Source organism: Festucalex cinctus, chromosome 2 (genome assembly GCF_051991245.1).
Source record: "Festucalex cinctus isolate MCC-2025b chromosome 2, RoL_Fcin_1.0, whole genome shotgun sequence".
In the NCBI taxonomy this organism is placed as follows: domain Eukaryota; kingdom Metazoa; phylum Chordata; class Actinopteri; order Syngnathiformes; family Syngnathidae; genus Festucalex; species Festucalex cinctus.
This window is the reverse complement of record NC_135412.1, coordinates 36,888,808-36,916,272: the sequence shown is the minus strand read 5'-3', so window position 1 is coordinate 36,916,272 and position 27,465 is coordinate 36,888,808. Positions and strand designations below refer to the sequence as shown.

At 38.5% G+C, this 27,465-nt stretch overlaps 3 protein-coding genes across 8 annotated transcripts; 1 reads left to right on the top strand and 2 right to left on the bottom strand.

Annotated features, from left to right (window-relative positions):
- The first annotated feature begins 713 nt into the window (after window positions 1-713).
- On the top strand, window positions 714-8,395 carry LOC144014724 (uncharacterized). 6 transcript variants are annotated; one of them, XR_013282548.1, is made up of 6 exons: window positions 714-2,216; window positions 3,737-3,768; window positions 3,870-3,895; window positions 4,202-6,138; window positions 6,226-6,284; window positions 7,516-8,395. XR_013282548.1 is itself a non-coding variant. In XM_077514931.1 (5 exons), exons 1-5 carry the CDS (start codon window positions 2,027-2,029, stop codon window positions 4,404-4,406), a joined length of 372 nt encoding a protein of 123 aa, XP_077371057.1. In that variant the 5' UTR covers window positions 714-2,026; the 3' UTR covers window positions 4,407-7,491. The 6 variants fall into 6 exon arrangements, 4 of the variants coding, with proteins under 4 accessions (XP_077371057.1, XP_077371058.1, XP_077371055.1 ...); XR_013282547.1 differs by having other exon boundaries at window positions 4,202-6,284; XM_077514931.1 differs by lacking the exon at window positions 7,516-8,395 and having other exon boundaries at window positions 714-2,041; window positions 2,123-2,216; window positions 4,202-7,491.
- Window positions 8,396-9,347: 952 nt separating this feature from the next.
- Window positions 9,348-21,694, bottom strand: LOC144014723 (uncharacterized). Its single transcript, XM_077514928.1, has 7 exons — window positions 21,297-21,694; window positions 21,111-21,212; window positions 20,322-20,353; window positions 20,177-20,202; window positions 19,911-19,967; window positions 10,168-10,224; window positions 9,348-9,913 (listed from the first exon to the last, which is right to left on the bottom strand). The coding sequence occupies exons 1-7, from the start codon at window positions 21,376-21,378 to the stop codon at window positions 9,703-9,705; spliced, it is 567 nt and encodes a 188-aa protein (XP_077371054.1). The 5' UTR covers window positions 21,379-21,694; the 3' UTR covers window positions 9,348-9,702.
- Window positions 21,695-22,066: 372 nt separating this feature from the next.
- Window positions 22,067-27,330, bottom strand: dnase1l1l (deoxyribonuclease I-like 1-like). The gene is made up of 9 exons (XM_077511780.1): window positions 27,229-27,330; window positions 27,009-27,167; window positions 26,853-26,941; window positions 26,649-26,735; window positions 26,428-26,549; window positions 24,465-24,577; window positions 24,026-24,183; window positions 23,713-23,809; window positions 22,067-22,366 (listed from the first exon to the last, which is right to left on the bottom strand). The coding sequence occupies exons 2-9, from the start codon at window positions 27,147-27,149 to the stop codon at window positions 22,286-22,288; spliced, it is 888 nt and encodes a 295-aa protein (XP_077367906.1). The 5' UTR covers window positions 27,150-27,167; window positions 27,229-27,330; the 3' UTR covers window positions 22,067-22,285.
- Window positions 27,331-27,465: the final 135 nt, after the last annotated feature.

The window sequence follows — 27,465 nt, the reverse complement described above, 5'->3', positions numbered from 1 at the left end:
TCATTCAAATTTAAGAAGTTCCCAATTACAGCAAAATTTATTTTCTAACAAAAACTTATGAAACCCTCCGGAGGTGTGATTACTTTTATGGTCAGGGCAAAATAACGCACCTCGTTCCATAAACCAAGGGTGCTAAAACAGTTGAAACAATCACTTCAGGGGAATCCACATCCTACACAAATAAACAATACGTGAACAGATAATCAAAAACAATAGTCATTATAAAATAGCCATGGAAACGGTCGAAGCAAACTTACATGCAGAAATAATCTGGACGCGAACAACAGCACCACACGGAGCAGCATGTTAAACGTGCCAAACAATGAGAGTGAAGCCGACTGTACCTGAGCAGGTGAAACCTTTTAACCTTAATTACCGCATCACCCCAGGCTGACGGTACACAACTGCCACCTAGTGGCCATTTCTCATAATTCATTTACAGGAGGAATGCATTAAAATAGTTTGAATGTGTAAACAGTATTCGTTTCGCTGCCAGCTCCAACCATCCCCACAACTTCTAGATGCACCACCTGTACATTGTAGAACCATAAACAATTGCAAATATATATTTTATTGCTGCAGTATGAAGTATAGTAGGCTACTTTCATTCACCTTTCTTTGCACCAACAAAGGAAGGCCAAGCTCTCTGGCTGTTGCTGGATGCATCTGTAATTGATAAAAACTATATATATATATATATATATATATATATATATATATATATATATATATATATATATATATATACATTCTAAATTCGTTTACAAAATTTTGAAGGATGGGGGGAGATTTTTGAAATTTTTTCTTGTGAATGAAAAATTTTGCCATACATAAAATGATATTAACAGAAATTTCTTCATTTTTGTTTCGAAGGATAAGCCCGAAAATGATATGATCAATGGATAAAGATGCTGGGAATGAGGCGAACACAGGTGTAATCCAGAGACTTAAAGCTTTCCAAAATAGTTGAGTCATAGGACATGAAAAGAACATATGGTCAGTAGTTTCAACATCTCTATCACAGAACGAACAGATGTTATCCTCAATATGAAATCGTAATCTCAATAATTCTTTAGATGGGTAAATATTATCAATAATTTTAAAATGTGTTTCCTTCATTTTTGGGGCAATTGGTAATTTCAAATACATAGTTCTGAGCCTGTTTACTGTAGTAAGATCGTATTTATTACGAATCCCATTTTTGTTTTGTTTTTCAGGAAACATAATTTTCGTGAGGAACTGTCTTATAAAACTGTTATTACATTTCCTATCCAATACCGACAACCCCTGGATCAAAGGTGAAGATAAATGGGGGGTTATTTGTTGCAATTTTAATATTTCTCTGTTCATAGAGATAAATTGTTGTGGAAGCGCATTTAACAACTTAACAAAGTCAAGTTTTGATGGGTTAAAATCGTATTTGCACCTAAACTGATCATATGTCATTAGAACACCATTATCATTCATAAAGTGTGACAATGACCATATGTTCTTCTCAAACCAATCTTCAAAAAATAATGACCTATTTCTGTGTAATATGTAACCATTATTCCAAAGAGCCACAAGTCGGTTGTTGCTGTTGTTTGTTACGCTTCCTGATTCTCTTCTTCTACAAAATGATCCTTGCGTGATCGTGGCTTGCTTTTATAGCTGTTGCCACCCGCTGGCCGTTGTTTAAATCGCAGTCAGAAGCTGCGTCAGACCTTCCTTCCTGTACCCTCTTGCATAAAAAAGCCTGATGAGTTATGGCGTATGTATACATCATGTGTATGCGGCGAGAATGACGCTTATGACGTATTGATACGGCATATGTATTGATTAACCAGGGCGAAAAAAGACGAGTGTCGATACTACACAGTATCAGCGGGTTTTTGCGAGGACTGGCAAGCTTATTTATTTTTAGAAGTGGAGACATTAATTCCACACAAAGCAGTAAGCTACAGACCCAATATGTATAAGCATATTATACTGAGCGACAAGTCTAATGATGAGATCTACGCTCTGCTTGATGAATACGGGATAAAACATGGTCCTGTCGTCGGTGAGCATTTACGCACGCGGCATTTTTCCGTTGGGTTTCTCTTCGCTATTATTCTCGTTAAATGTTTCTCTTGTACTCAAGACTCCACCCGAAGTCTGTACGAGAAGAAAATTAGAGAAGCGATGGACAAAGGGAAAAAAGCTTTGCCAACAAGACCGGACAAAACCTAGAGAAGGTGAAGTTATTACCAGGGCCGCCGCACCCTATACGCAGAGTACGCATATAGTGCGTGGGGCACCATTGACGGTGTGGGGCCCCACTTGCCTGTGTGCACGGCGCACGCATACATTTGACATCCGTAAACACCCGTGCCGGGGGGTGGGGGGTATCACTCGTCTTGCAAGCACTGGATGCGACATTACTACGTTTGTTTTCATTTTAAGATATGGCAAACCCATTTAATGTGATTGTCAGTGTAAGTTTCTTTTTTGGGGGGGCATTGCATTCTACAATCCAGAGATGCGTGGAGAGAAGCAAAAGAAAACGAAGCACGTCAGAACGTGACGTTCCGCGGTAAACTCTTGGTGCGTTCAATGACTACTCACACAGTTGGATATTTTAAAAATACAGAAACATACAACATACAAAAACTTATTCAGTGTATCAAACAGAAATAAATACTACGTGAGCACTGTAGAGGGTACTTGGAATAATTTTATCATTTATTTGCCAGATCAAAAATCTCTTGTCATAGACACACCAAATGTAAATTTCTCAAAAAAATACAACTCAGACCCCCCCCGAACTATACACATCAACCTCAAAATATCCCACACTCTATCGATTGTTTTCCAAAGGGCAATATAGGGCTCCGTGCTACATGATCATAATGACATGGAGCTGGGAGCAGGCGAGTGATCAGATGCGTTGGAAATGTGCGTGACATCAGAGCAGGTTTCCCCTCTCCTGCGGTTTGCAAGTTGAAGATGTAAACGGAAAGTAAAAAAACAAAAACAAAAAACAACGTGCATTGGCGTCATCTTCCCAAGATGAAACAGATTCGACAAGATGTTATCTTCCCCGTCGTTTTTCTGGTGGTCTCTCGTGAAGTAAATGAGGAGGGTTGTGCAAGGCAAGTACAGTAAGTACTCAAAAAAACAGTTAACACAACAATCCCGTTGAAACAAGCTAGTGGAGCAACATGTGGAAAGCTACTAAGTAGCCGTTCAGCCAGCCACCAGACCAAAGCAGCAATCAATTATGTCATCTTTTGATCACCCCCAACCCATGTGAAATGCGAATGATTTCTGGTCTGCAAAAATTTGTTTGAACCAGTCTATGGCGCAACAAAAGGTTGGGGTTGGGTCTTTAAGTCATGCAAACTATTATTGTTGCATGAGAACTGCCTCCCACGCCACGAAGAAAAATAAAATAATATTTGGGGCACCATCACACTTTCAAGCTTAGGGCACCCAAAGGTGTAGCGGCGGCACTGGTTATTACACACATCTTTTCCTTTCCTTTATTCATTTTGTTGACTTTTTAGAAATATGCTAGCCCATAGCTAAAAAAGATTTTTATTTTAAGCCCTACAATACTTGGTAACCCAATGAGACAACTTCGATGGACTTGGGTATTCGACTGCATGAGAAAATTCCAAAGCTATCCAGCAAGATGCTTTTTGATTTGGTCATCTCTAAATTACATCGCTTGCCTTGACAACAAACAGTTTTTTCTTTTTCCTTCCTATTTCAGAGGAGGAAGTGACATGTGTTTACAGGACACCTGTAAGTAAGGCATGCATATATTTCATATCTCTAGAATATTTTCATAGTTGGGTATTCTGGTTATTGTCCATATCTGATCACCATTGTTTGTCTTTTTGTAGGTCAGGAGCGATTTACCAGAAAACAAGTAAGTTATATTACATCACAATTTGTTTGCTGTAGTGTTCAATTGTTAAAATGTCTTTAACCAGTATTAACAGTGGATGTTTAGATATGCTGCAATTCAATTCTTCCTTTGCGTATTTTGACAGAATTACAACCAGGAACTATATTAGGTTTTGCATTATGATGCAAATTGACTAAGAACCTATTGTGTATCAAATCTGATATTGTTTATCCAAGTATTGTTCAGACACATTTTAATGAATTTTTGGGGTCTTCATGTGCATAACATTACTGGCAAATATATGACCAACTTTCTGTTGGTCTCCAGACGCTCCACCAGAAGCGCCCGGCTGAGCGCAAGACCCAAGAAATCTTCTCAAGATGTTCCCAAAAAAGCTCGGTCGTCCCGCTTCATCCCAGTCTGGGCGCAATTGGTGTTCTTCCTCATCGCAGCAGTCTTCCTCTACCTTGTCATCTCCAACATTAGCAACATTTGTTGGGGTGTAATGATTAACATTGACGATTACTCTTAAGAAAATCATTCCCACTTTATTGGGCTGTTCTACTCTGAACGCCATTTTATTACAGAGGTTTGATTTTCTTGAATGCCTGTCTCGCGTCTTGTGACCAAATAAGAGGGCAGTGTTGTTTATTGTTGAAGACTGGTCCGTATGTTCTTTGTTGTATTGGAACACACAAGTTAAATTCACATTAAGTGCCTCAGTGGTTTTATAACAAATAAGTTGCATGTTTTCATTCAAGTTAATACCTACAAATATCTGCACTTGTGCTACAGACGTTCTTGGCTTGATTATTTTTGTACTGTTGTGATCACAAGGGTTTTAACTGCTGCCAATGTATTAAAATTTTTCAAAAGTCCAAGCTGTGTGGAAAGTGGAATGTATGCAATTCAACAAAAACATTTTATTCAACAGTGACATTTACACATTGAAATGCAGCAATGTACATAAATGACATTCGGTTGGGTTAAAAATAAAAAATTTCCAAATTTAATTTCTGGGCAACCAGATACACGAATTAGTGGCATTTATCATTAGTAAAAATCTGGTTAAAAAAAAAAAAAGTTTGTCACATTTTGCCGCTTAAACTAGTAGCAGCTCTGAATACAAGTGCATTAACGCTGAATTGTGCCTTAATACCAGCTTTGAAGGCAATGGCTCTATTTCAGTCATCCCAGGCAAATAGTGTAATGTGCAAAACTTAGATGAATACAAGTATAGGAAACAAGTTCAAAAACAGACAACTGTTGTGTCCAACAGGTCTAAAAAATTTAAGTCAAACAAAAACCTGTTTGCCGTTTTACCTGACAAACACCAAGTTTTTATGTAAAGATTCAGCCATTTTTTAATTAATTAATTAATTTATTTAATTTTTTGCTTATTGTTAAAACAAACTCAATAGGCAACTTTGCTTGGCAGTTGGCTGTGACATGGAAAGTTAACGTTCTGTTACTGTACAGCAGCCAACCATTTCATTCTTGCACAATACTGTACCGCAATGCTTGTTTTTGACGGTTAGTTTTGAATGTAACTGTTAAAAGGTAATTCACGAGGATTTAATTTGCACTCATTTGAAAAGGCGTTCCAAAGTTTGACTTGTAATCAATTGAGGTGACCCAAATATTCAACACAGCTCTTGTGATGCACTACGGGTCCAAATTTACAACTACAGTACAATAAATAATAAGTATTGTTGATTGAATACATCTGACAGTGTCCATCAAAACTAACCATTAACTTGCAGAATATTTGATCACAGCATGAAATTATACAGTGAACTACTGAACTGTATGAAATGCTTATGAAATAAGATAAAAACAGTAAATGAAGCAACATTGCAAGAAGGCAAGTTTGCTTGTGGTCGAAATGTGTTTTTGAGGACCAAAATAAAATACATTTTGGTTGGTTACTTTTGCCACAAACGCTTTCAGGTCAGAACTGGGAAAAACCAACTCGGATATATCCGACTTCCGACCATCCTCATAACTAAACTAACTCGAGCCTCTCTTTTGTCTCTTATTCTGGATTTCTCAATTCCAGTTTTGTAAAAGACTGAAAAGAAAAAAACTTTGTAAATGAGTTATGTGAAATGGCCACTGTGTTGCAGTTGTGTGCCGTCAGCCTGGGGTGAGCAGTTAATTAAGTTTGAAAGGTTTCACCTGGTCAGGTGACACCGTCTGCTTCACTGTCGTTGTTTGACATGCCGAACGTGTGCTACTCCATGTCTTCCTGTTTGGATCTCAATGTAAGTTTGCCTTTGACGATTTTCTTGGGTTTTCATCAGTGCTGTGTACTTGTTGATCATCTGTTTATGTATTATTTATTTAAATAGGATGTGGACCTCTGAGTGACTGTTTCAACTCTTTTAGCACCCTTGGTTTGTGGAACGAGGTGCGTTAATTGTCTTGAGTTATTTAATGGATTGTGATGTCGGTTTTATATTAGATTATGTGTGTTTATTTTCGGTGAAAATTAATGGTGTATATGTATGTTTTATTTTTGGAAAATGCTTATATTTTGAATTATTAAAGTTTGTGTAGTTGATTATGTAGTTTTTCATTGTAAATTTGTTACTGACCCTTTGCTTTCTTTTTGGATTTGTGTTTCATAGTTTTCACGGTGTCTTAAAATAAATCACCCGTTTGAGACTCTCCACCATGCGTGATCATTGATGCCAAGGGCAGCTACAGACTTGAAATGCCATTATAAGATGTGAAATATAGTCCTCTTTATTATCTGCCGACAGCAAATATAAAAAATAAAACCTAAACAATGGCTGGTGTTAGGCAGAATCATTTGATCTCTAAAAATATCACTTTTTGGGGAACAAATTAAAAAACATGTAGAGTCATTAGCAATGCACTGCCAAAGAGAACAAGCCGTTTTCAACACTTGGAGGCAGATTTTTGTCCCCAGTGCAAGTCTAGCACAAAGCGCAGTTTAACTATGTGTACAGGTGTAGTTGTATTTCATTTGGTATTTTCCTAGACTTTGAACAGGTAGAATTGGGTGGGTGATTGTGCTGTTGTGAGATGGAACACTCGGCCAGTCAAAGCAGCTCCCCTTATTCTCATTAGAATCAGAGTATCAATAAACTTTGTAAACAGGAGGCTTCTTCATTCAGTCATGTTGGTGAATAAAGTAAATGTTTCTTGTTGGACAATAAGCATGTATTGCTGCTGCTGTTTTAAGTAGTTCACGGAATATTGCACTATCCTGGTGTGATGATGACTCCTATTTTGATGTATAAATTCCACATCACCTCATTTTTTTTTTTTTTTCTGTCAAGGGGACCCAACACTGACTTCATATAATCTAGGGGTGTGCCAAAAAATTGATTCATAAAAGAATCGAGACTCTCCTTTATTAATCGAATCGATATTAATATCCAAAAATGGATGTTATTTAAATTAGAAATGAAGAGGGAAAAGGCACTTGTAGCCCGCATGCTGTTTTTGTGGAAAAAGGCACTTACAATACAAAATTAATGTTTTAAAAAAAAAAAAAAAAAAAGACCCTTTGTCTTTGTCATTTTGTCTTGCAAAGCAGACCCAAAAAGATGCGTACCCAGATTTTATTGGATAAAAAATCCATTTTTTAACGAATGTCTTTTCTGTTGCAGGACGTGAAAGGTGAACCTATGGATGATCATTTGCAGCTATAGTTGCCCTGAAAATGTCTTGGACAAATCAGCAGAAGATATTCTCCCTGGAGACCTATTTTGCGACAAAATCATACCAGAGTGTACAGATTCAGTTTGGAAAGCGTTTCCATTGTCGCAACTTTCCATCAAAATCAGAGCCGCTACTAGTTCAAGTGGCAAAATGTGACACTTTTTTTTTTTTTTTTTTTTTTTTTTCCCCTAACCAGATTTTTACTAATGAAAAACTCCACTAATTTGTGTATCTGGTTGCCAAGAAATTAAATTTGGAAATGCTTTTTTTATTTTGAACCCAACCGAATGTCCTTTATGTACATTGCTGCATTTCAATGTGTAAATGTCACTGTTGAATAAAATGTTTTTGTTGAATTGAGTACATCGCACTCGTTATGTGCTGAGAGGTGTGGATCCCAAAGGCGCAGCCAAATAAAATTTTATCTATTCATTCACGAACAAACAACACAGGACAGTTTGACAATAATCCGCTAAAACACACGCAATTCTCAGACCCTTAAATAGACAGTCAATCAATCTCATTGCTTGTGGCTGGACATGTGAGTCCTAGTACTGACATGGAATTCTCCGATTGGCTGTTAACCCAGTAATTACAGATTGTTCCCGACAACAAACATCATATAGCATAAAAGAGCCTTGACAAACATAGAGCCTAGAACCAGTTGAAACTAGATGGTTATATCACGGTTACATCAGTTCAAAACAGACACTTGACCTCCCAACTTAACAGGTCATGAACTCAAACTTAACCCAGAAATGACACCGCTTTCCACACAGCTTGGACTTTTGAAACGTTTTTATTACTTTGGCAGGAGTTAAAACCCTTGTGATCACAACAATACAAAAAAAATCAATCCAAGAACATCCAAAGAACATCCACCTATGTTTAAACACAAACCCTCACCAGGTCCCAGGTAAGCAAATAACACCTGTGTGACCTTAATCACAACATTAAGCATAACATATAACAAAATTCGTACAGGATAGCCATGACAATAAGAGGGTCGCAGAACTTAGGCCGTCGTCCGAAACCATAGCGGGGAGCGGCGCTGGCTGAGCACCGCTGGAGGCCGCTGGTCGGACGCCGTCGTCCGCTGGCTAGGCGCCGCCGGACCAGAGAGAAGACGTGGAGAAGAGAAGGCCGCTGCCGAACGCCGTCGTCCGAGCAGGAGAAAAAAGGACGCGGAGACGAGAAGGCCACTGCTAAACGCCATCGTCTGAAATTATAGCGGGGAGCGACGCTGGTTGAGCGCCCATGTGACGTTCCTCACAACGCTCCCTCGAACGGCTGACCAGCCAACTGGCCCGAGCAGTGAGTTCCTCCAAATCTGCAGTGTCATCCTTGCCAATGACCCATCTGCGGGATCCATGTGGCCGGATTATTCTATTATGTGCTGAGAGGTTTGGATCCTAAAGGTGCAGACACCAATAAGATTATATATATATTTATTCATGAACAAACAACACACAGGACAGGTTGACAATAATCCGGCAAAACACACACAATTCTCAGACCCTTAAACAGACAGACAATCTCATTGGTTGTGGCTAGTACTGACATGGAATTCTCCGATTGGCTGTTAACCCAGTAATTACAGATTGTTCCCAACAACAACAAACATCAAGCATAAAAGAGCCTTGACAAACAGAGCCGAAAACCAGTTGAAACTAGGTGATTATATCAGGGTTCCATCAGTTCAAAACAGACACTTGCCCACCCAACTTAACAGGTCATGAACTCAAACTTAACCCAGACATGACACCACTTTCCACACAGCTTGGGCTTTTGAAACATTTTTATTACTTTGGCAGGAGTTAAAACCCTTGTGATCACAACAATACAAAAATAATCAAGCCAAGAACATCTGTAGCACAAGTGCAGATATTTGTAGATATTAACTTGAATGAAAACATGCAACTTATTTGTTATAAAACCACTGAAGCACTTAAAAACTCGTGTGTTCCAATACAACAAAGAACATACGGACCAGTCTTCAACAATAAACAACACTGCCCTCTTATTTGGTCACAAGACGCTAGAAGGGCATTCAAGAAAATAAAACCTCTGTGATAAAACGGCGTTTAAAGCAAAACAGCCCTATAAAGTGGGAATGATTTTTTTTCTTTCTGAAATCATTCTATGTTCCTAGTGTAGTCATTTGTTTCCATGTTGGAGAAGACGAGGTAGAGGAAGACTGCTGCGATGAGGAAGACCACCAACTGCACCCAGACTGGGATGAAGCGGGACGACTGAGGTTCTTTGGGAACGTCTTGATAAGATTTCTTGGGTGTTGCTCTCAGCCGGGCGCTTGTGTACGGGGACGCTGTATCGTAGGTGTAGCGTCTGGAGACCAACAGAAAGTTGGCCATGTACTTGCCGGTAATGTGATGCTCATGAAGACTCCAAAAATTCATTAAAATGTGTCTGAACAATACTTGGTTAAACAGTATCAGATTTTACACTAAAGTGGCCATAATAGAGTCTTAGTCAATTTGCATTATGATTCAAATTGACTAAATGTACCACATTACATTACTAACCTGATAAGAGTAGGGTAAAAAAAAAAAACACTGCTAATCTTTAGACAAAATACTCACTCATGTTGAACTTCCCTCTCAGTCCACTCTGGTCTTGCACTCATGTAAAGTCGATTACTGTAGATAGAAGTGCACACAAACTTGTCAACAATTTTCCACGTGACTGTGTATGGAGAGAAATTTGTGTCTTTATTTTCAATCAAACAAAAAAGGAATTTGCAATCCAAAAAAAATTTCAATCAAACAAAAAGGGGATTTGCAATCCAAAAAAAATTTCAATCAAACAAAAAGGGGATTTGCAACCTCAAATAAATTTTAATCAAACAAAAAAGGGTTTTCATATAAAATAAATATTTGCAAACAAAAAAAAAACATTTCAAACATGGATTTGTATTTTAATAAAATCTTTTGCAAACATTTTTTTCGTTTTGTTTGCGAATCTGTTTTTTGGTTGCGAATCTGTTTTTTGATTGAAACCTGTTTTTTGGTTGCGAATCTTTTTCTGTGTTGTGTGGGCGGGGTCCTACGTTCAACCGATGATAGAAGCCTTGTCATTGGTCAGCTTGGAAGCCGCTGCGACAACTTTCATTGGTCAGATAGGAATGGGGGTGTGACAATGTTCGTCTGACTATTTCCTGGTTCATTTCGTCCAGTCGCCGCCAGCATCGAGGTAAATATACCCCCCCCACACACACACACACACACACACACACTTCTAGTTTTCCGTTTTGTTTATCTGACATTTATCTAAAAGCAACCCTTGATCTATCGTTTATCCGGTGATTTGTTCTAATCATTACAATTAACGTAATCACTCACTCAGCATGGCTTAGCCATGTTAGCTAGCTAGGTAACTGATGGTCCGATACATGATACATACATACATACATTTGTTTCACATACAGGCAGGGCTGGGAATCGAATTTATTTACACTAGCTGCTTCCCCTAAATCTTGGATGTTTGAAGTAGAGATTCAATTCGTGATAATTCTGTGATTATTATTTATTGGTCCTGGTTGTTTACTGTACGAGTCAGGTTGAAAAAGAGGGGGAACTCATGCACCGTCAAAGCGGTGACATTGCTACTACTAGGATCCAGGCCACGTAAACGTTTGATTTTGGTTAGTCTAGTCATGAATCGTGATGTTTTGTTGGTACGAGAAACGGCCCAAATAAACGGCCTGCTGAGATAGCTGTTATTATGCTTATTCCTGATTATTTTATTACATTACATCATTACATTAATAAAATGCTAATTATTAATCACTTATGAAAAGTTCTGGTCATTGAAATAAGTAGCCTCTGCTACATTTATTATGTCTTGGGTGTTTGAAATACAGAGGAAGTGACTGAGATTACGTAATATAAATACATTTAGTTCCTGTGATTGTTTCATTGTAGTTTTCCTGTTTCAATAATGTTCAAAACATGTGTCAAACAACTTTGTCAGATTTTTTTTTATACATGTTTGGTACTTAATTCAAGCACACTTTTCTTTACTTTTTAGATGCAGAAGATGAAGTTGGTGGTTGGTCACCTCTCTTCATGAGGTGATGCTGTGGATAACTTAGCAGGGCCACAAGCACCTGCTTATGTCAGACAGAGAGCAATTTAAAATATCAATAAACTTTGACCACAATTGTGAGGTACAAATGCCAGGTCACACATTATGTTACCCCCTGCACAAACACCATTACATTTCCAACTGCTCATATGAGTGATTACCATTCCTTTAAATCACATCTACTGACTGCTATCACCTTTGATGCCAGATTTGACACAGTGTAATTGAAAGGGCAAAAAAAAAAAAAATCACATCCATTTCATTTTTTTGAGTAATTACAGGCTGTTCCTACCAAAATGTTTGTTTTAAGTTTAACAGTTCATTTTCTGAGCTTTCTTGATTTCTTGTTGGCAGGCCAATCATTTCTTGAGAAAAATGTCTGTATAAAATCTATAAAATGCTGAATAATTGACTGGTTGTTAGTTCATATGCATGCTTTTTTTTATGAAATAAAAGTCAAACTGTTTTACACAGGAATTTATTTTCATTTTTTACATAAATTTAAATGACCCTTTGGGCCGCGAGACACTAGCACTAGAAGCAACATTGAGAGTCTGCAAATAAATGACGCGACCAAAACTCAAGGACTCCTTGTTTGGATTGATTTGCCGTAAAGCAACAAGTCTTTCCTCAGGTAAACGACAGTGGATGTCAGGTATAACGATCCCGTGTTCACCGTGATGGTCCAAGGGTAGTGTCTCTACAGCTTGCTGGATCTGTAATATCAAATACATTTATGAAAGCTACAGTAACTCCAAGAACTTTTACTCATATAAAGTTTTTTCCTCTGGTTATGTACGCTTTTACCAGCAATAAAACTGCCCTGGCCTGCTCCTCTTACAGTAAACATGCATCTCGCTATGTCTACATTTTCTACCCCTTGGTCTGCTCGCACTCTAAAATAAAAAATCTAGTCAGTGTAATTGCAAAAGTACACCTACAACTCAGATTCCCCTTCTGTTTCAATCTGACTCATACATTAAACAACCAGGACCAATAAATAATAATCACAGAATTATCACGAATTTAATCTCTACTTCAAACATCCAAAATTAAGGGGAAGCAGCTAGTGTAAATAAATTCGATTCCCAGTCCTGCTTGTATGTAAAGCGAATGCAAAGGTTTCTTTCGGAGTTAAAAAAAACAAAAAAAAAAACCTTCATGCTAACCGCTATCCCAATGAGTCGTATATTTGTGTTTTGACTGCCAACAACAGCTTCATGACTGACTCATGTATCGGACCATCAGTTACCTAGCTAGCTAACATGGCTAAGCAATGCTGAGTGAGTGATTACGTTAATTGTAATGGCTAGAACAAATCACCGGATAAACGATAGATCAAGGGTTGCTTTTAGATAAATGTCAGATAAACAAAACGGAAAACTAGAAGTGTGTGTGTGTGTGTGTGTGTGGGGGGGGGGGGGGGGGGGGGGGGGGGGGTTATATTTACCTCGATGCTGGCGGCGACTGGACAAAATGAACCAGGAAATAGTCAGACGAACATTGTCACACCCCCATTCCTATCTGACCAATGAAAGTTGTCGCAGCGGCTTCCAAGCTGACCAATGACAAGGCTTTTATCATCGGTTGAACGGAGGACCCCGCCCACACAACACAGAAAAAGATTCGCAACCAAAAAACAGGTTTCAATCAAAAAACAGATTCGCAACCAAAAAACAGATTCGCAAACAAAACGAAAAAAATGTTTGCAAAAGATTTTATTAAAATACAAATCCATGTTTGAAATGTTTTTTTTTTGTTTGCAAATTTTTATTTTATATGAAAACCCTTTTTTGTTTGATTAAAATTTATTTGAGGTTGCAAATCCCCTTTTTGTTTGATTGAAATTTTTTTTTGATTGCAAATCCCCTTTTTGTTTGATTGAAATTTTTTTTTGATTGCAAATTCCTTTTTTGTTTGATTGAAAATAAAGACACAAATTTCTCTCCATAACTGTGCATTCACTTAAACTTCTTGAGCAATCCATGGATTATGGTGAGCGACATCCACGGACTTATATACAGACTCACAATGCCACTTATATCACCACCTTCAAAATATCTGTTTTCCTGCAGCGTTTTCATATTAATTTACTGTCTACTAGAGGGGTGTTAAAAAAAATCGATTCGGCGATATATCGCGATACTACATCGCGCGATTCTCGAATCGATTCAATAAAAAAAAAAAAACTCAATTTTTTTTTTTTCTTTTTTTTTTTATAAGAGCTCAGAATTGTTCATTCGGTAGTCTTACCGATTCAACGTCTTATCATCATTGCCTTTTTTTTTTTTTTTTTTTTTTTTTTTTTTGTGTGTGTGTGAATCGATTTTTAAACTTCCATTTTTAATGGAAAAATATTCAACAAAACGTCTGACTTCGGGTTAGGATTCACACCTTGAGCATGGAAGAATGTTATATGAACGGAACATTAAGCCTTAATATTTTATTTTAATGCTGTTCAAACATGAAACAGATTACAACCTCTATAAGACTGAAATTTCAGATAAATAATACATTTTCATATAAATCTTACACTACAAGCTTACTGATTAGTATTTTCTAAATTTGAATGAAAAAAAATCGCAACAATCGACTTATAAATTCGTATCGGGATTAATCGGTATCGAATCGAATCGTGACCTGTGAATCGTGATACGAATCGAATCGTCAGGTACTAGGCAATTCACACCCCTACTGTCTACACAGTGAAATGCCTCCATGTGTGGCGTAGGTTGTACCAATAAGACTGCAAGAAGCGCTCCATGCACATTTCATTGTTATGAAATTAACGCATATATACATTTTCTCTTATAAGCTATATCTGTGAGGGCTATTCAAAGACTTGTCTGCATCATGTTGTCAGAACCATGAACAATGAAATTAACGCAAAGGCCATCAGGACAAAATTGGCTGTGAAATGTAAACCCAACTGAGTCCATTTATATGCAGTAAGCTCTTGACAACATGCACATGGCAGCATTACACCTGTCCAATACCTGAGATCATAAATTACATGATGTATGTATGTAACAAAAAAATTCAAACCACTTGTACGTCATGTGTCAGACGATTAGATTCAGCCCTAGTTTGTTACTTTTTTTTTAATCACAGGTTATTTTAGGAATAATAAAGTCTCAAAACAATTTTTATAAATATGGGCTCACATCGTCCACTCAAAAATAATGGAAAATGTAATTTATTAAAACGTGAACATTTCTGAAATGCGTGAAGAGCCTCATTGAAGAGGCTCGCAAACTACGCACATGTTTGGACATCCTGAATGGCGCGGTTGCGTGTCGCTGCAGTCTCCTCAGTGCTGAGTGTTTGTATCATGTATGCTGCTTGAAACTGCAGTAGAACAACAGTGCGCAGACAAACTGCTATTAAAACTGTAAGTGAAGAGGGAATGGTGCCCTGTTGTGTGCGTGGTACGCGCGCGCCGGCTGGCGTCACTGTAGTGACGTGATGCCCGTTCACTTTGGACGGAGCCGCTCTGTCCTACAACACGACATGGCTGTTCCCCTTGCATTTAAGCTTTTTTGCCACATTTTTCGTTCCCACTCCATTAACCACACGTACTATATCAAGTTTTAATTTGTTTATAGGAAGTTAATACATAAAATACAAACGGTAAATACAGGGTTCTTGCAGGAATCACTCAGTGAAATTTTAGACATTTTTTAGACTTTTTTTTTTTTTTTTTAGACCATTATGAAATTTTTTTAGACCAACTTCGCGACCGACCGAAGACCCCCCCCCCCCCTGAAAAAAAAAAAAGGGTCACATATTTGATTCTCAAAACCATGTTTAACCTGTATTGATTTCAAACACGTCGAAGTGCACCAAAAGCATACAACATCCATCCATCCATTTTATTGACCGCTTATTCCTCACAAGGGACGCGGGGCGTGCTGGAGCCTATCTCAGCTGGCTCTGGGCAGTAGGCGGGGGACACCCTGGACTGGTTGCCAGCCAATCGCAGGGCGCACAGAGACAAACAACCATCCACATGGACAAGCACACCTAGGGACAATTCAGAGCGCCCAATTAACCTGCCATGCATGTCTTTGGAATGTGGGAGGAGACCAGAGTAGACGGAGAAGACCCATGCAGGCACGGGGAGGCCGAAGCCTGACCTCGAACCCGAGTCCTCAGAACTGGGAGGCGGACGTGCTAACCAGTCAACCACTGTGCCGCCCAAGCATACAACACATACAATGCAATAAACAATATTGACAATGACCAAGCTGAGATGAACTTCAGTTCTCAAAACAATGTACACAACAATCACATACATACATACATACAACCTATTTTAAACAGCTTTAATAAGTTTTTTTTTAAATTATTATTTGTATTATTTTAAACTTCCTTACGCTAAATGTTTTAAAGTTTGCTGAATAATGTTTTAATATTGTCATTGTATGTTCTTTCTAGTAAATTTTGTACCCTATTTTTATTTACTCTTCTTCCTCTCAATGTTAACTACTGTTTGTTGATGCTTATGTGTTGTCTTTCCTTGCGTAAAGCACATTGAGTTGCCTTGTGTATGAAATGTGCTATACAAATAAACTTGCCTTGCCTATACAACCATATTCGCGCCCAAAGTCCCCAACTTTATCTTTTTTGCAAACTTTGCAACGAGCCGAGTGCCTATCGCTGGCTACCTCATCCAACCAGCTGGAAAAGTCGGGAATTTCGAGCCAGTTCTTGTTGAACTGGCATTTACCCATTTTCTTACAAATTGACTGATCACACTTTCCGTTCTGACTAGCTAAAAATAATTGTCCACACTCTCCGTTCAGACAAGCTAACTGCAATATCTTGGCGTAAAGTCCGGAACGTAAACTGTACAGTACCCGGTAGTGCACAGAGTACCGAGCCACCTAATTAACAATGCTACATTCACACAAATAGCTAAGGGGCTTTGTAAGTCTGTAGATCACTCTTGGATTAGTGATTGTTACTTTCAATGAGTTTCTTGCCTGGTTAAATAAAGGAAATGAAAAAAAAAAAGTTTCGATTAGCTTTACTCGCTAGCGTTTCATTGCCGGATCTGTACAGTGTTCACATTCACACCCCTGGACAGTAAGAGCTAGCGCATTTAGCGGCAGCGGCAGCTGTCGTGGCTTCGGTGACGTCACTTCCGCCTATGTCGCGGCACCAGCGACTTCACTTGCGCGTATTGCCGCGGCATCACGTACGTCACTTCCGCTTATGTCTCGGCATCGGTGGCTGCCGTTGCCTTTCCCCTTTCCCTCGGGACATGTCGCGACTCCATTCGACTTGGTGCCGCTGCCATTACTCATTGTATGCATTTATAAATGGATTACGAGGCTTTTTGTGTGTGTTTGTTTTGTTTAGTCACTTTGCTAAACACTTCACTTCCTTATTTTCGATGGTTTTTTTTTTAATTATTATTATTTATTGAAGTGCTCTGGAAATTAAGTTGAATTAAGGTATTGCACTCCATCATGAGCAATCACTTCCGTGGACCAGTCCATATTTGGAACGGTGCCAGGGAGATGCCAATCCGCCATTGTGACACGGCTCAATATACTGAGCTGCATATAATACTGGATAGTCGATAAACCGTTCACGCCGGCGCAAGCCGTTGAAGCCACAGAGCTGTCAGCTATCCAGTATTATATACAGATCAGTGGCCCAGCGGACGAGCCGCAGCCGCCATTGTGGCATCACCAGATGCCACAATGGCCGACAGGAATAGGACCATATTTGGATGTCAAAGTGTTTTTTTTAATCAATCTTTATTGTACAAATGTTTTAAACATACAGATCTATATGAAAAACAAATATATCTGTCTGTCTGTCTGTCTGTCTGTCTGTCTATACATGTGCGATACGTGACGAAAAAGGTTAATGCTGTTGAAATATATTAGATAGATAGATAGATAGATCATGGGTTCTCTCTATCTCTCTCTAGTGTGCACAATGTGACCAATGATGTCCTGCTTGAGTATTTGTAATTGCAGAGTTCAATAAATTGTTTGAAAACGTATCTCATTCATATCGTACATATTTGTTTATAAATGTGTCATTGCATGTCATTCCTGTGTAAGACACAAGATGTCGCTGTTGCATTTGACATGTTGCCTTCGCTCAACAGAGTGCATTACTTGTCTCATCTTGGCTGTACTACATTGTATTCTGTGTTCAATAATAATAAACCACCTAACACAAAAAAAAAATCGTGGACCGGTCCATATTTGGAACGGTGCCAGGGAGATGCCACAATGCGGACGAGCCGCAGCCGCCATTGTGGAATCCAAATATGGTCCTATTCCTGTCGGACGAGCCGCAGCCACCATTGTGGTATCCAAATATGGTCCTATTCCTGTCGGCCGCCACCATGGCCGACAGGAATAGGACCATATTTGGATGCCAATGTCTTGTTGTTTTTTTAACCAATCTTTATTGTACAAATGTTTCAAAATACACATCTATATGAAAAATAAATATACATGTGCGATACGTTACGAAAAATGTTAACGCTGTAGAAATATAGACAGACAGACAGATAGACAGATAGATAGATAGATAGATAGATAGATAGATGGCCGACAGGAATAGGACCATATTTGGATTCCACAATGGCGGCTGCGGCTCGTCCGCCATTGTGGCATCTCCCTGGCACCGTTCCAAATATGGACCGGTCCACGGATTATTTTTTTTTTGTGTTAGGTGGTTTATTATTATTGAACGCAGAATACAATGCAGTACAGCCAAGATGAGACAAGTAATGCACTCTGTTGAGCGAAGGCAACATGTCAAATGCAACAGCGACATCTTGTGACTTACACAGGAATGACATGCAATGACACATTTATAAACAAATATGTACGAAATGAATGAGATACGTTTTCAAACAATTTATTGAACTCTGAAATTACAAATACTCAAGCAGGACATCATTGGTCACATTGTGCACACTAGAGAGAGAGAGAGAACCCATGATCTATCGATCTAATATATTTCAACAGCATTAACCTTTTTCGTCACGTATCGCACATGTATATATTTGTTTTTCATATAGATGTGTATGTTTAAAACATTTGTACAATAAAGATTGATTTAAAAAAAAACAAAAAAAAACCAAAACAAAACACTTTGACATCCAAATATGGTCCTATTCCTGTCGGCCATTGTGGCATCTGGAGATGCCACAATGGCGGCTGCGGCTCGTCCGCTGGGCCACTGATCTGTATGTAATACTGGATAGCTGACAGCTCTGTGGCTTCAACGGCTTGCGCCGGCGTGAACGGTTTATCGGCTATCCAGTATTATATGCAGCTCAGTATATTGAGCCGTGTCACAATGGCGGATTGGCATCTCCCTGGCACCGTTCCAAAAATGGACCGGTCCACGGAAGTGATTGCTAATGATGGAGTGCAATACCTTAATTCAACTTAATTTCCAGAGCACTTAAATAAATAATAATAATTAAAAAACAAAAAAAAACATCGAAAATAAGGAAGTGAAGTGTTTAGCAAAGTGACTAAACAAAACAAACACACACAAAAAGCCTCGTAATCCATTTATAAATGCATACAATGAGTATTGGCAGCGGCACCAAGTCGAATGGAGTCGCGACATGTCCCGAGGGAAAGAGGAAAGGCAACGGCAGCCACCGACGCCGCGACATAAGAGGAAGTGACGTACGTGATGCCGCGGCAATACGCGGAAGGGAAGTCGCTGCTGCCGCGGCAAGAGCGGAAGTGACGTCACCGAAGCCACGACAGCTGCCGCTGCCGCTAAATGCGCTAGCCCTTTCTCTCACTTTGAGCACGCGAATACAGTAATAGAAACAACGCAACACGCACATTTTTTGTTCTTTTTCTTTCTTTCTACAGAGCAGACACTTCACGGAACGTAAGGAGCGGATGTACGAATTTTAGACTTGGGGAAATTAAATTTTAAACCAAGGATAAAAATATGGCTGTTTTCTTTCTGAATTTTAGACTTAAGACTTTTTTTTTTTAGACCCCGCGGGAACCCTGTAAATACAGCTGCAGGTTAGGATTTTTTTTTACTGCGCTGAAAGACATTTGCTGTGCGCTGAGGTGGTGAGAGCACTGCGCGATTGCGCAGGCGCGCAGTTTAGAGGGAACATTTCTTGTCAATGCAAAAAAAAAAAGAAAAGAAAAAAGCACCACATTACATTACCAGCTTGATAAGAGTAGGAAAAATACCACTGCTAATTTTTAGACAAAATACTCACTCGTGTTGAACTTCCCTCTCAGTCCACTCGGGTCTTGCACTCATGTAAAGCCGATTACTGTAGATAGAAGTGCACACAAACTTGTCAATGAGAGAAACAAAAAAGTGGATTCCCCCCCAATTTCAATATAGTTCCTGGTTTTAAGTCAAAATACACCAAGGAAGAATTGAATTGCAGCATATCTAAACATCCACTGTTAATACTGGTTGAAGACATTTTAACAATTGAACAATAAAGCAAACAATTTGTAACGTAATATAACTTACTTGTTTTCTGGTAAATCGCTCCTGACCTACAAAAAGACAAACAATGGTGATCAAATATATTGACAATAACCAGAATACATACCTAATGATACACAACTATGAAAATATTCTACAGAGATATAAAATATATGCATATCTTACTTACAGGTGTCCTGTAAACATATGTCACTTCCTCCTCTGAAATAGGGAGGAGAAAAAAAAACACATTTTGTTGTCAAGACAAGCGATGTAATTTAGAGATGACCAAATCAAAAAGCATCTTGCTGGATATCTTGGGAATGTTCTCATGCAGCAACCAGTCCAGGGTGTCCCCCGCCTACTGCCCAGAGCCAGCTGAGATAGGCGCCAGCAGCCCCCGCGACCCTTGTGAGGAATAAGCGGTCAAGAAAATGGATGGATGGATGTTCTCATGCAGTGAAATACCCAAGACCGTTGACGTTGTCTCATTGGGTTACAAAGTTTTGTAGGTCTTAAAATAAAATCTTTTGATTTTATTTTTATTTTTTTAATCACAAAGATCCAATTATATTGTTTCCTCTTTGCTTGTGTTAAACACGTGACAATAATACTAGTACTTGGCAAGATTGTGACAAGGCAAAAGTTGTCCAACTTCCGCTGAACTGGATTACTGTGCAGTTGAACCCATTACTCCTTCAACTATCCGTAAAGTTTAAAGCTCATAATTATGATGTCATAGGCAAGTTTATTTTTGTGGCAGAAAACGTGTTTCAAGTGTGGACACTATGTATTCTCTTGAGCCTTTCATGAAAATGACTTGGAACTACAACAGTTGCATGTTGGGAGAATATAAAGTGTTTTTTTGTTTGTTTGTTTTTTTGTTTTGTTTTTTTAAGGGGGCATAGTTAAGGGCGAGCAAATTACTAAAAAGTCAACATAAAACATAAGAGAAAAGATGTGCATTAAACAACTTGACCTTCTTCTCTGTAGTAGGTTTTGTCCGGTCTTGTGGGCAAAGCTTTTTTCCCTTTGGCCATCGCTTCTCTAATTTTCTTCTCGTACAAACTTCGGGTGGAATCTTGAGTACAAGAGAAACATTGAACGAGAATAATAGTGAAGAGAAACCCGGCGCAAAAACAATGCCACGTGCGTAAATGCTCACCGACGACAGGACCATGTTTTATCCCGTATTCATCAAGCAGGCCGCGGATCTCGTCATCAGACTTGGCGCTCAGTGTATACATATTGGGTCTGTAGATTACTGCCTTACGTGGAATTAATGTCTCGGTTGCTAAAAATAAATACGCTTGCCAGTCCTCGCCAAACCTGCTGACGCTCCTTTTCCTGCGTCGCTTATCGTCCGTGTACTTTCCAGCCCAAGAGTGTGTAGTATCTACAGTCGTCTTTTTTCGTCCTGATTAAAAGAGAAACTATCGCACCACCGGAGTGTTTATTTTATATTTGAGCGAACTTTCCCCTTCCGTTACGCCGACGTGAGTGAATAGTTCTTCCAAACCACCCCCCTTGTTTGCCCTGAACATAAAAGCAATCGCACCCCCGGAGGGTTTACTTCCGCGTTCTTCCCCGCCCCCCTTTTTTTTTTTTTTTTTTTTTTTTTAACGCGGTCTTCCCGAAATGCAGCCCCGCCAAGTGGCTACTGGTGGTAATCATCACGTGTTAGTCTTTTAGCTCTGGATCCATCCATCCATCCATCCATCCATCCATCCATCCATCCATCCTCACTCGGGTCCCTTTATTGACACGCAAACAAGCAGGTTAAATATGGTTTATTATACAGGTTTAAGGGGACATGTGTGTAGTATCAATTCAAAGTAATTAATTTTGGTAACTTGTTTCTAGCACATGCACCTAGACAGTATCGATAAGTGATGAAACACATTGAAAGTTTTATTTTCATTTGAGTTTACTGCTGCGGGAATGGACAAAAAGAGTTGTGATACATTCTTTGGTGTTTTTCACTAGAACACATAGTTTTAAGTTCAATGCCAATTAATATTTGAGGGCAGAAGAGCAAAAGCCAATAATATACAATATAATTGCAAGAGAACAGAGCACATTCTGAATAGTAATTTTAATTCATTAAATAGTTTAAAAATAAAAAAAAATAAAAAAGTGTAGCTGATTCCCAGTCTACAGCTCACTGCGCAGAAGGTAATGGTGGTTTGGCTTCAGGTCGACCTCAACAGGGAAATGGTCGCTCACCGCTAAGGCCTAAAATTTCAGCACAAGGAGCTGTTGAAACATTTCATAAACAGGTGCCCTTCGATACATTATATCAGGGGTGTCCAAACTTTTTCATTTGAGGGCCACATATAGAAAATCAGAAGGACGCAAGGGCCACATAATGTTATGAAGAGAAATTGTGTTTAGTCCTAAAAATTGTACAAATAATTTATTTGTGCTTTTGCATATTTAGACAAATGCTACAGTATATAAACCAATTTATTTGTAATACGGCAGTAAGGTTATTTATAGTTTTGTAATTTTTCATTTTATCGGTCGTTAGTTTTTATTAGTTTTCAGGGTGGTTTTGTTAGTTTTTATTAATTTAGTTCTTTAAAAAATGCTTAGTTTTAGTTTAGTTTGTTAGTTTCAGTATTAGTATTATTATTTTTTTTATTATTAAAAAAAAGATGTGTATTACTTGTGCGCAATATTTAAAAAACACCATGGGAGCAACGTCATCTGAAGGTGCTTTTCCATTGGCTGCTGCTAGATGACGTCACTTCTGTGTGACATACTTTTAAACGTCATTATTCTGGTTTATATCAAAATAAATCTACTAAAAATTACATTTAAAATCATCCCCAAAGGCTCATGCATTAAATTAATTACCAAAGCCTAAAACGAAGGACGTTTGCTATAATTATAGTTAGTTGTGTAAACATAAAATGTAGTTTCAGTTAGTTTTTGTTTTTTCAAAAAGCATTTTCGTTTTTATTTTATTTCGGTAAGAATATTGTTTTTTGAATTTTAGTTTTAATTTTTTCATTTGTTTTAGTTAACTAAAATAACCTTTAATGGCACCTGTTTTCCGATACCCTCTTTGACCATCTGCAAACATTTTTGTTTTGTTTATTTTATTTGAACGGAGTCAAATGCCATTTTTAGCATATGTCGCGGGCCACTGAAAAATGGACGGCGGGCCGCAAATGGCCCCCAGGTCATAGTTTGGACACCACTGCATTATATCATAGAAAAGTTAATTGATTACAGTAGTTCAATTGGAAAACAAAAAACACTCATAAAGACTGATTAAACACAATTAAAAAAAAAAAAAAAAAGCTTGTAGGCAAATTTCTACCTAATTTACATTATATCTTATGCAATATTCAACACATTTTGTTTAGGAGGACTTGGGTTTATTGTTAGGTGTACGCTATAATCATCAAAATTACACAAAATAAAATCATGAAATATTTCACTGTGTGTAGTGATGCTACAGTATGAGTTGAGTTGACCTCAATGAATTCAACTACATTTTCCATGCTATTCTACTTCATTGAGGTGCACCTCAATTGTATTGTTGTATTGAAACCCATTTGAGACATATTTACCTCATCCTCTGTCAGCTGAAAAGTCTCTTTAAAGTTGAACGGCTGAGCAGAGCCGGGCACAATGGTGGAAATAATCTCACGTCCGTGGACGATGATCCTGAATTGGGGATTGAAATAGTCCAAAATCATACACAAGACTGGAGCGGAGATTTGAATCTGGGACCTCTCTCGAGTGAGAGAGATGCGAGGCGTGCTAAACATCAAATAACCTAAAAAATAACAAAAAGCAGTATTTTTAGGTCCAAATCCCAAACCATTCCCCGCCATTAGTGTAGGGTGATGCACTGCGACACCGCACGCCACTAATTCCGACCTGTCGTACGCACAGTGTGTCTTCTCCCGAACGGTCGTGTCCTGCTCATCTCCGATCAGCCACCGAAATTTCGGATTGCTTCGCAGGCGAACAGCTCGCAGGCCCTTGATGGTGACGTAGCCGCAGGCGGCGTTCAGGTCGCCCAAGATCATCACGTTCTGGCCCAATGGAAAGTTTCATCATCAAGCATATGGACACACTGTATGTACAGTGTTGTGGAATTTTCAGCAGTTAGGCGAGATGAATGAAACGGTCTGGAAAACAATTTGTCTTTTGGGTTCCCAGCAGGCTTATCAGTAAAGGTCACTTTGTTATTGCTTTATGTACAAGAAAGGAAAAGCCCATTGCTAAAATATATACAGGTGTCCACAACGTGCTAAATAATTATTTTCCATAACAACAGCATCATTTATATTTAGAGAAGGGGGGGGGAAAGCACCTCTGTCTTCCATTTCCTGTAGATCTCCCTGAACACGATGTACAGCTCATCCATCTCCTTCATGGCACTTTTGGGACTGGTGTGCTGACCAATGAGGACGAGATCCTTCATGACTAAAACAGAAACAAGTGATGATGATTCTCAATTATTGTAATTTATTGTATAAAAGATTAAAACAAGTTCCATTCACGCTGTAGTAAATCAATGTAATCTGTGTTCATTGAGCCATCAATTACTGCATAATGATAAGCAAATTTATTTCACCACCATCCGGGTCACGGTACCAATTGAAAAGTTCAGGGCTAACCTTCATCCGGTCCTTTTTATATTTAATATTATACTAACAGTAACTGTATTTTCTCAGTTGAAATATTTAATGGCCTTTCTGCCAGATGCGGAAGAAGGTCTAATCTGTCCAAAATGGTTCCTACTCTTGTATCGTCTTGGCCGCCCCCCACGCAGGAGGGGGGTGGGGGTGGGATGCTCAGCCTAGCCCATCTGACCTTAATACATTTACAGCATCAGTCACTGCCAAAACTTTCTGTAATGGTTAATATGTTATCCATATATTTTCAAATTTCTGTTTTACACACAAAAAAAGAAAGAAAAAACAGTCAAGCACATTATTATTGTTTGGATTAACATGTCAAATGATAGCTACGTATACTTACTTGTATTCCTGAAGAGAAACTCTTGTTTAGGTGGTTGAATATCATGCTTGTTTTATTGATTCTGACTTCTTTGCAAAACCACCTCAAATTTGGGTACAACAATTTCATTTTCACTCATTCCTGTTCAAAATACTGACACATGCTGACAGCTCCCTGAAATTGAAAATCCACACAAAAGCACTTGATGATACCAGATGGTCTAAAACAGATTTTCTAAGCACGAACAGTCGATGTTGATATTATGTTGGTAAGTGATAAAAACCTACACTGTATATTGTCGATGGAAGTTATTTCATTACTCTGTCTGACTGCCAGCTTTCCTTTTTAGTCATCTTCCATAAACCCATTCCACTTCCTTGGCACTACAGTGGAGAAAGACAGCGCCCCCAAAAACAAAATAAATGTCATCATCATCACCTCATTGCATTTGCCCATGCTTTATATTACAGTGGTGGCACCATGTCAAAATAAATAAATAAAATAAAATAAAATAAAATAAAATAAAATAAAATAAAATAAAATAAAATAAAATAAAATAAAATAAAATAAAATAAAATAAAATAAAATACACCACCAACAACAATAATGAAAATATTATGCTATATTGTTCTGTTATTTAAAAACAACAACAAAATAGTAAAATTAATAACGCATGCGGCTCTTTCTGGTGTCCATGACTTGACCACCAGTGGGCAGTGTAATGTAGTCTTACTCAGATCCGTATCTCTAGTCTTACTGAGAAACGAAGATGAATTTAATAACTACGGTGACTGAGTTAGCTGCTGTAATATTAGTCACTATTCACAGAAGAAAAAAAAGAAATATAGGCCTGTGAATATTGTTGTATTGTCTGGATTATATAAAGGTTTAAAAAGTCACAACAAAGTAGCCAGTATATGGTGGTTTCCTTGTGTTAGCATTAAGCTAATAGACTTAAAAGACAAAATTATGTGGTGTTTTTAACTATAAATTTTGTAATTCTCTTTATTTTATGTTGAGTAGCTTGATGGTAAACTTCAACTGGGAGTGGCATGAAACAAATTGAACTTTTTTTTTTTTTAAATTGTGTACTATCTGGCATACAAATCAGTTTAATTGACTGCCATCATACAGCATATCCATTTTTTGCTTGCAACTCAAAGCAAAAAATAAAAATAAAAATCTCCAAAACCTCATGAGTTGGGCCATTTGTGTCTCAAGGCACCACTCTATTTTCTTCTTCTTTTTTTTTGTTTCATACATTCTCAAAGAAACTTGATGTAGTGTATGAAAATGTAGTGTGTTTATCTTACGAGTGGTCGGGGAGTGAAAGCGAACGATGAAAGGCTCTCTGGAGAAGACATCCGTGTCATTAATGCCCTGCACCTCTAGTTTAGGATACTGATACTGATCCTTCACCTTCAGCACATTGTTTCTGTGGTGATGAGAGGGGTCAAATGGTGACATTAGGCTTACCTGGCACTGACCTTTTGACGGAAACACGTGGTTTTTTTTTTGGTTTTTTTTACTGTACCTGTAAATGTAGACGTACTGTTCCTTGTAGCTTTTTCTTCCCAGCCTCTCGCTTTCTATGTAGGAATACGTGTTGGAATTGTCAAACCTGTGGAAAAAAAGTCGACTAGTGTATAATTCGGCATTTAGCTTTAAAAAAGTAGAAAGGAAGGACTGATATAGTGACCTTTGAGTCACTCCTTATAATCCCTCCAATTTTACCAACCCGTTAAGATCTTTCACCAAGGTTTGTATTGCTCGTCCTTTTGCGTCACGGACCTCCTGAATGAGACACAAGTCGCATCGGGATAGAATCTTGGGAAGAAAACAGCCCAAAATCAACTGTCAAGTTTTGTGACAATGTTGCTCTGATTACATTTACCTTCAGTAGAATGCCCATGACCTTCTTATTGTTTGCCTTGGATTCTCCAAAGCTCTGAACGTTAAAAGCGCAGATCTTCATTGAAAAAGTTGCGTTCAACACGCACAGCCCCACCGCACACAGCAGACCCGTAGTCCTCATCTCGTGGGTAATTATTGGCTTGTAAATTATAGAAAACTTAGCGTGATGCCCTCTCCACAGGCCCAGTGCATCCTCTTACCTCCACTTTGAGCGCACACGTCAGCAAGCTCCAGCAAGGGTGGGATCCGTGTGGTGAGTGACAGGGAACGTGCAGGTAAACCGCAGGTTTGTGTGCTGCTGGATGTGCTGTGTCAGTGCCAGGTGACAATAGAGCTTTATCTGGAACTGTTAAAAGCCACTCACTACAATCAACAATGTCCACATGACCACAAACACAATTCACCTTTGAGTGTGTTGTCTCTTTTTTTTTAGGAAA

Coding starts and splice junctions, on each gene's coding strand:
- LOC144014724 (XM_077514929.1), top strand. CDS start 2,027: ATGGTCCTGTCGTCGGTGAGCATTTACGCACGCGGCATTTTTCCGTTG. Junction 2,217..3,736: donor CCGGACAAAACCTAGAGAAG/GTGAAGTTATTA, acceptor TTCCTATTTCAG/AGGAGGAAGTGACATGTGTT. Junction 3,769..3,869: donor CATGTGTTTACAGGACACCT/GTAAGTAAGGCA, acceptor GTCTTTTTGTAG/GTCAGGAGCGATTTACCAGA.
- LOC144014723 (XM_077514928.1), bottom strand. CDS start 21,378: ATGTATACACTGAGCGCCAAGTCTGATGACGAGATCCGCGGCCTGCTT. Junction 20,354..21,110: donor AACCTACTACAGAGAAGAAG/GTCAAGTTGTTT, acceptor TCCCTATTTCAG/AGGAGGAAGTGACATATGTT. Junction 20,203..20,321: donor CATATGTTTACAGGACACCT/GTAAGTAAGATA, acceptor GTCTTTTTGTAG/GTCAGGAGCGATTTACCAGA.
- dnase1l1l (XM_077511780.1), bottom strand. CDS start 27,149: ATGAGGACTACGGGTCTGCTGTGTGCGGTGGGGCTGTGCGTGTTGAAC. Junction 26,942..27,008: donor TCATGGGCATTCTACTGAAG/GTAAATGTAATC, acceptor TTTCTTCCCAAG/ATTCTATCCCGATGCGACTT. Junction 24,184..24,464: donor ACAGGAAATGGAAGACAGAG/GTGCTTTCCCCC, acceptor CCATTGGGCCAG/AACGTGATGATCTTGGGCGA.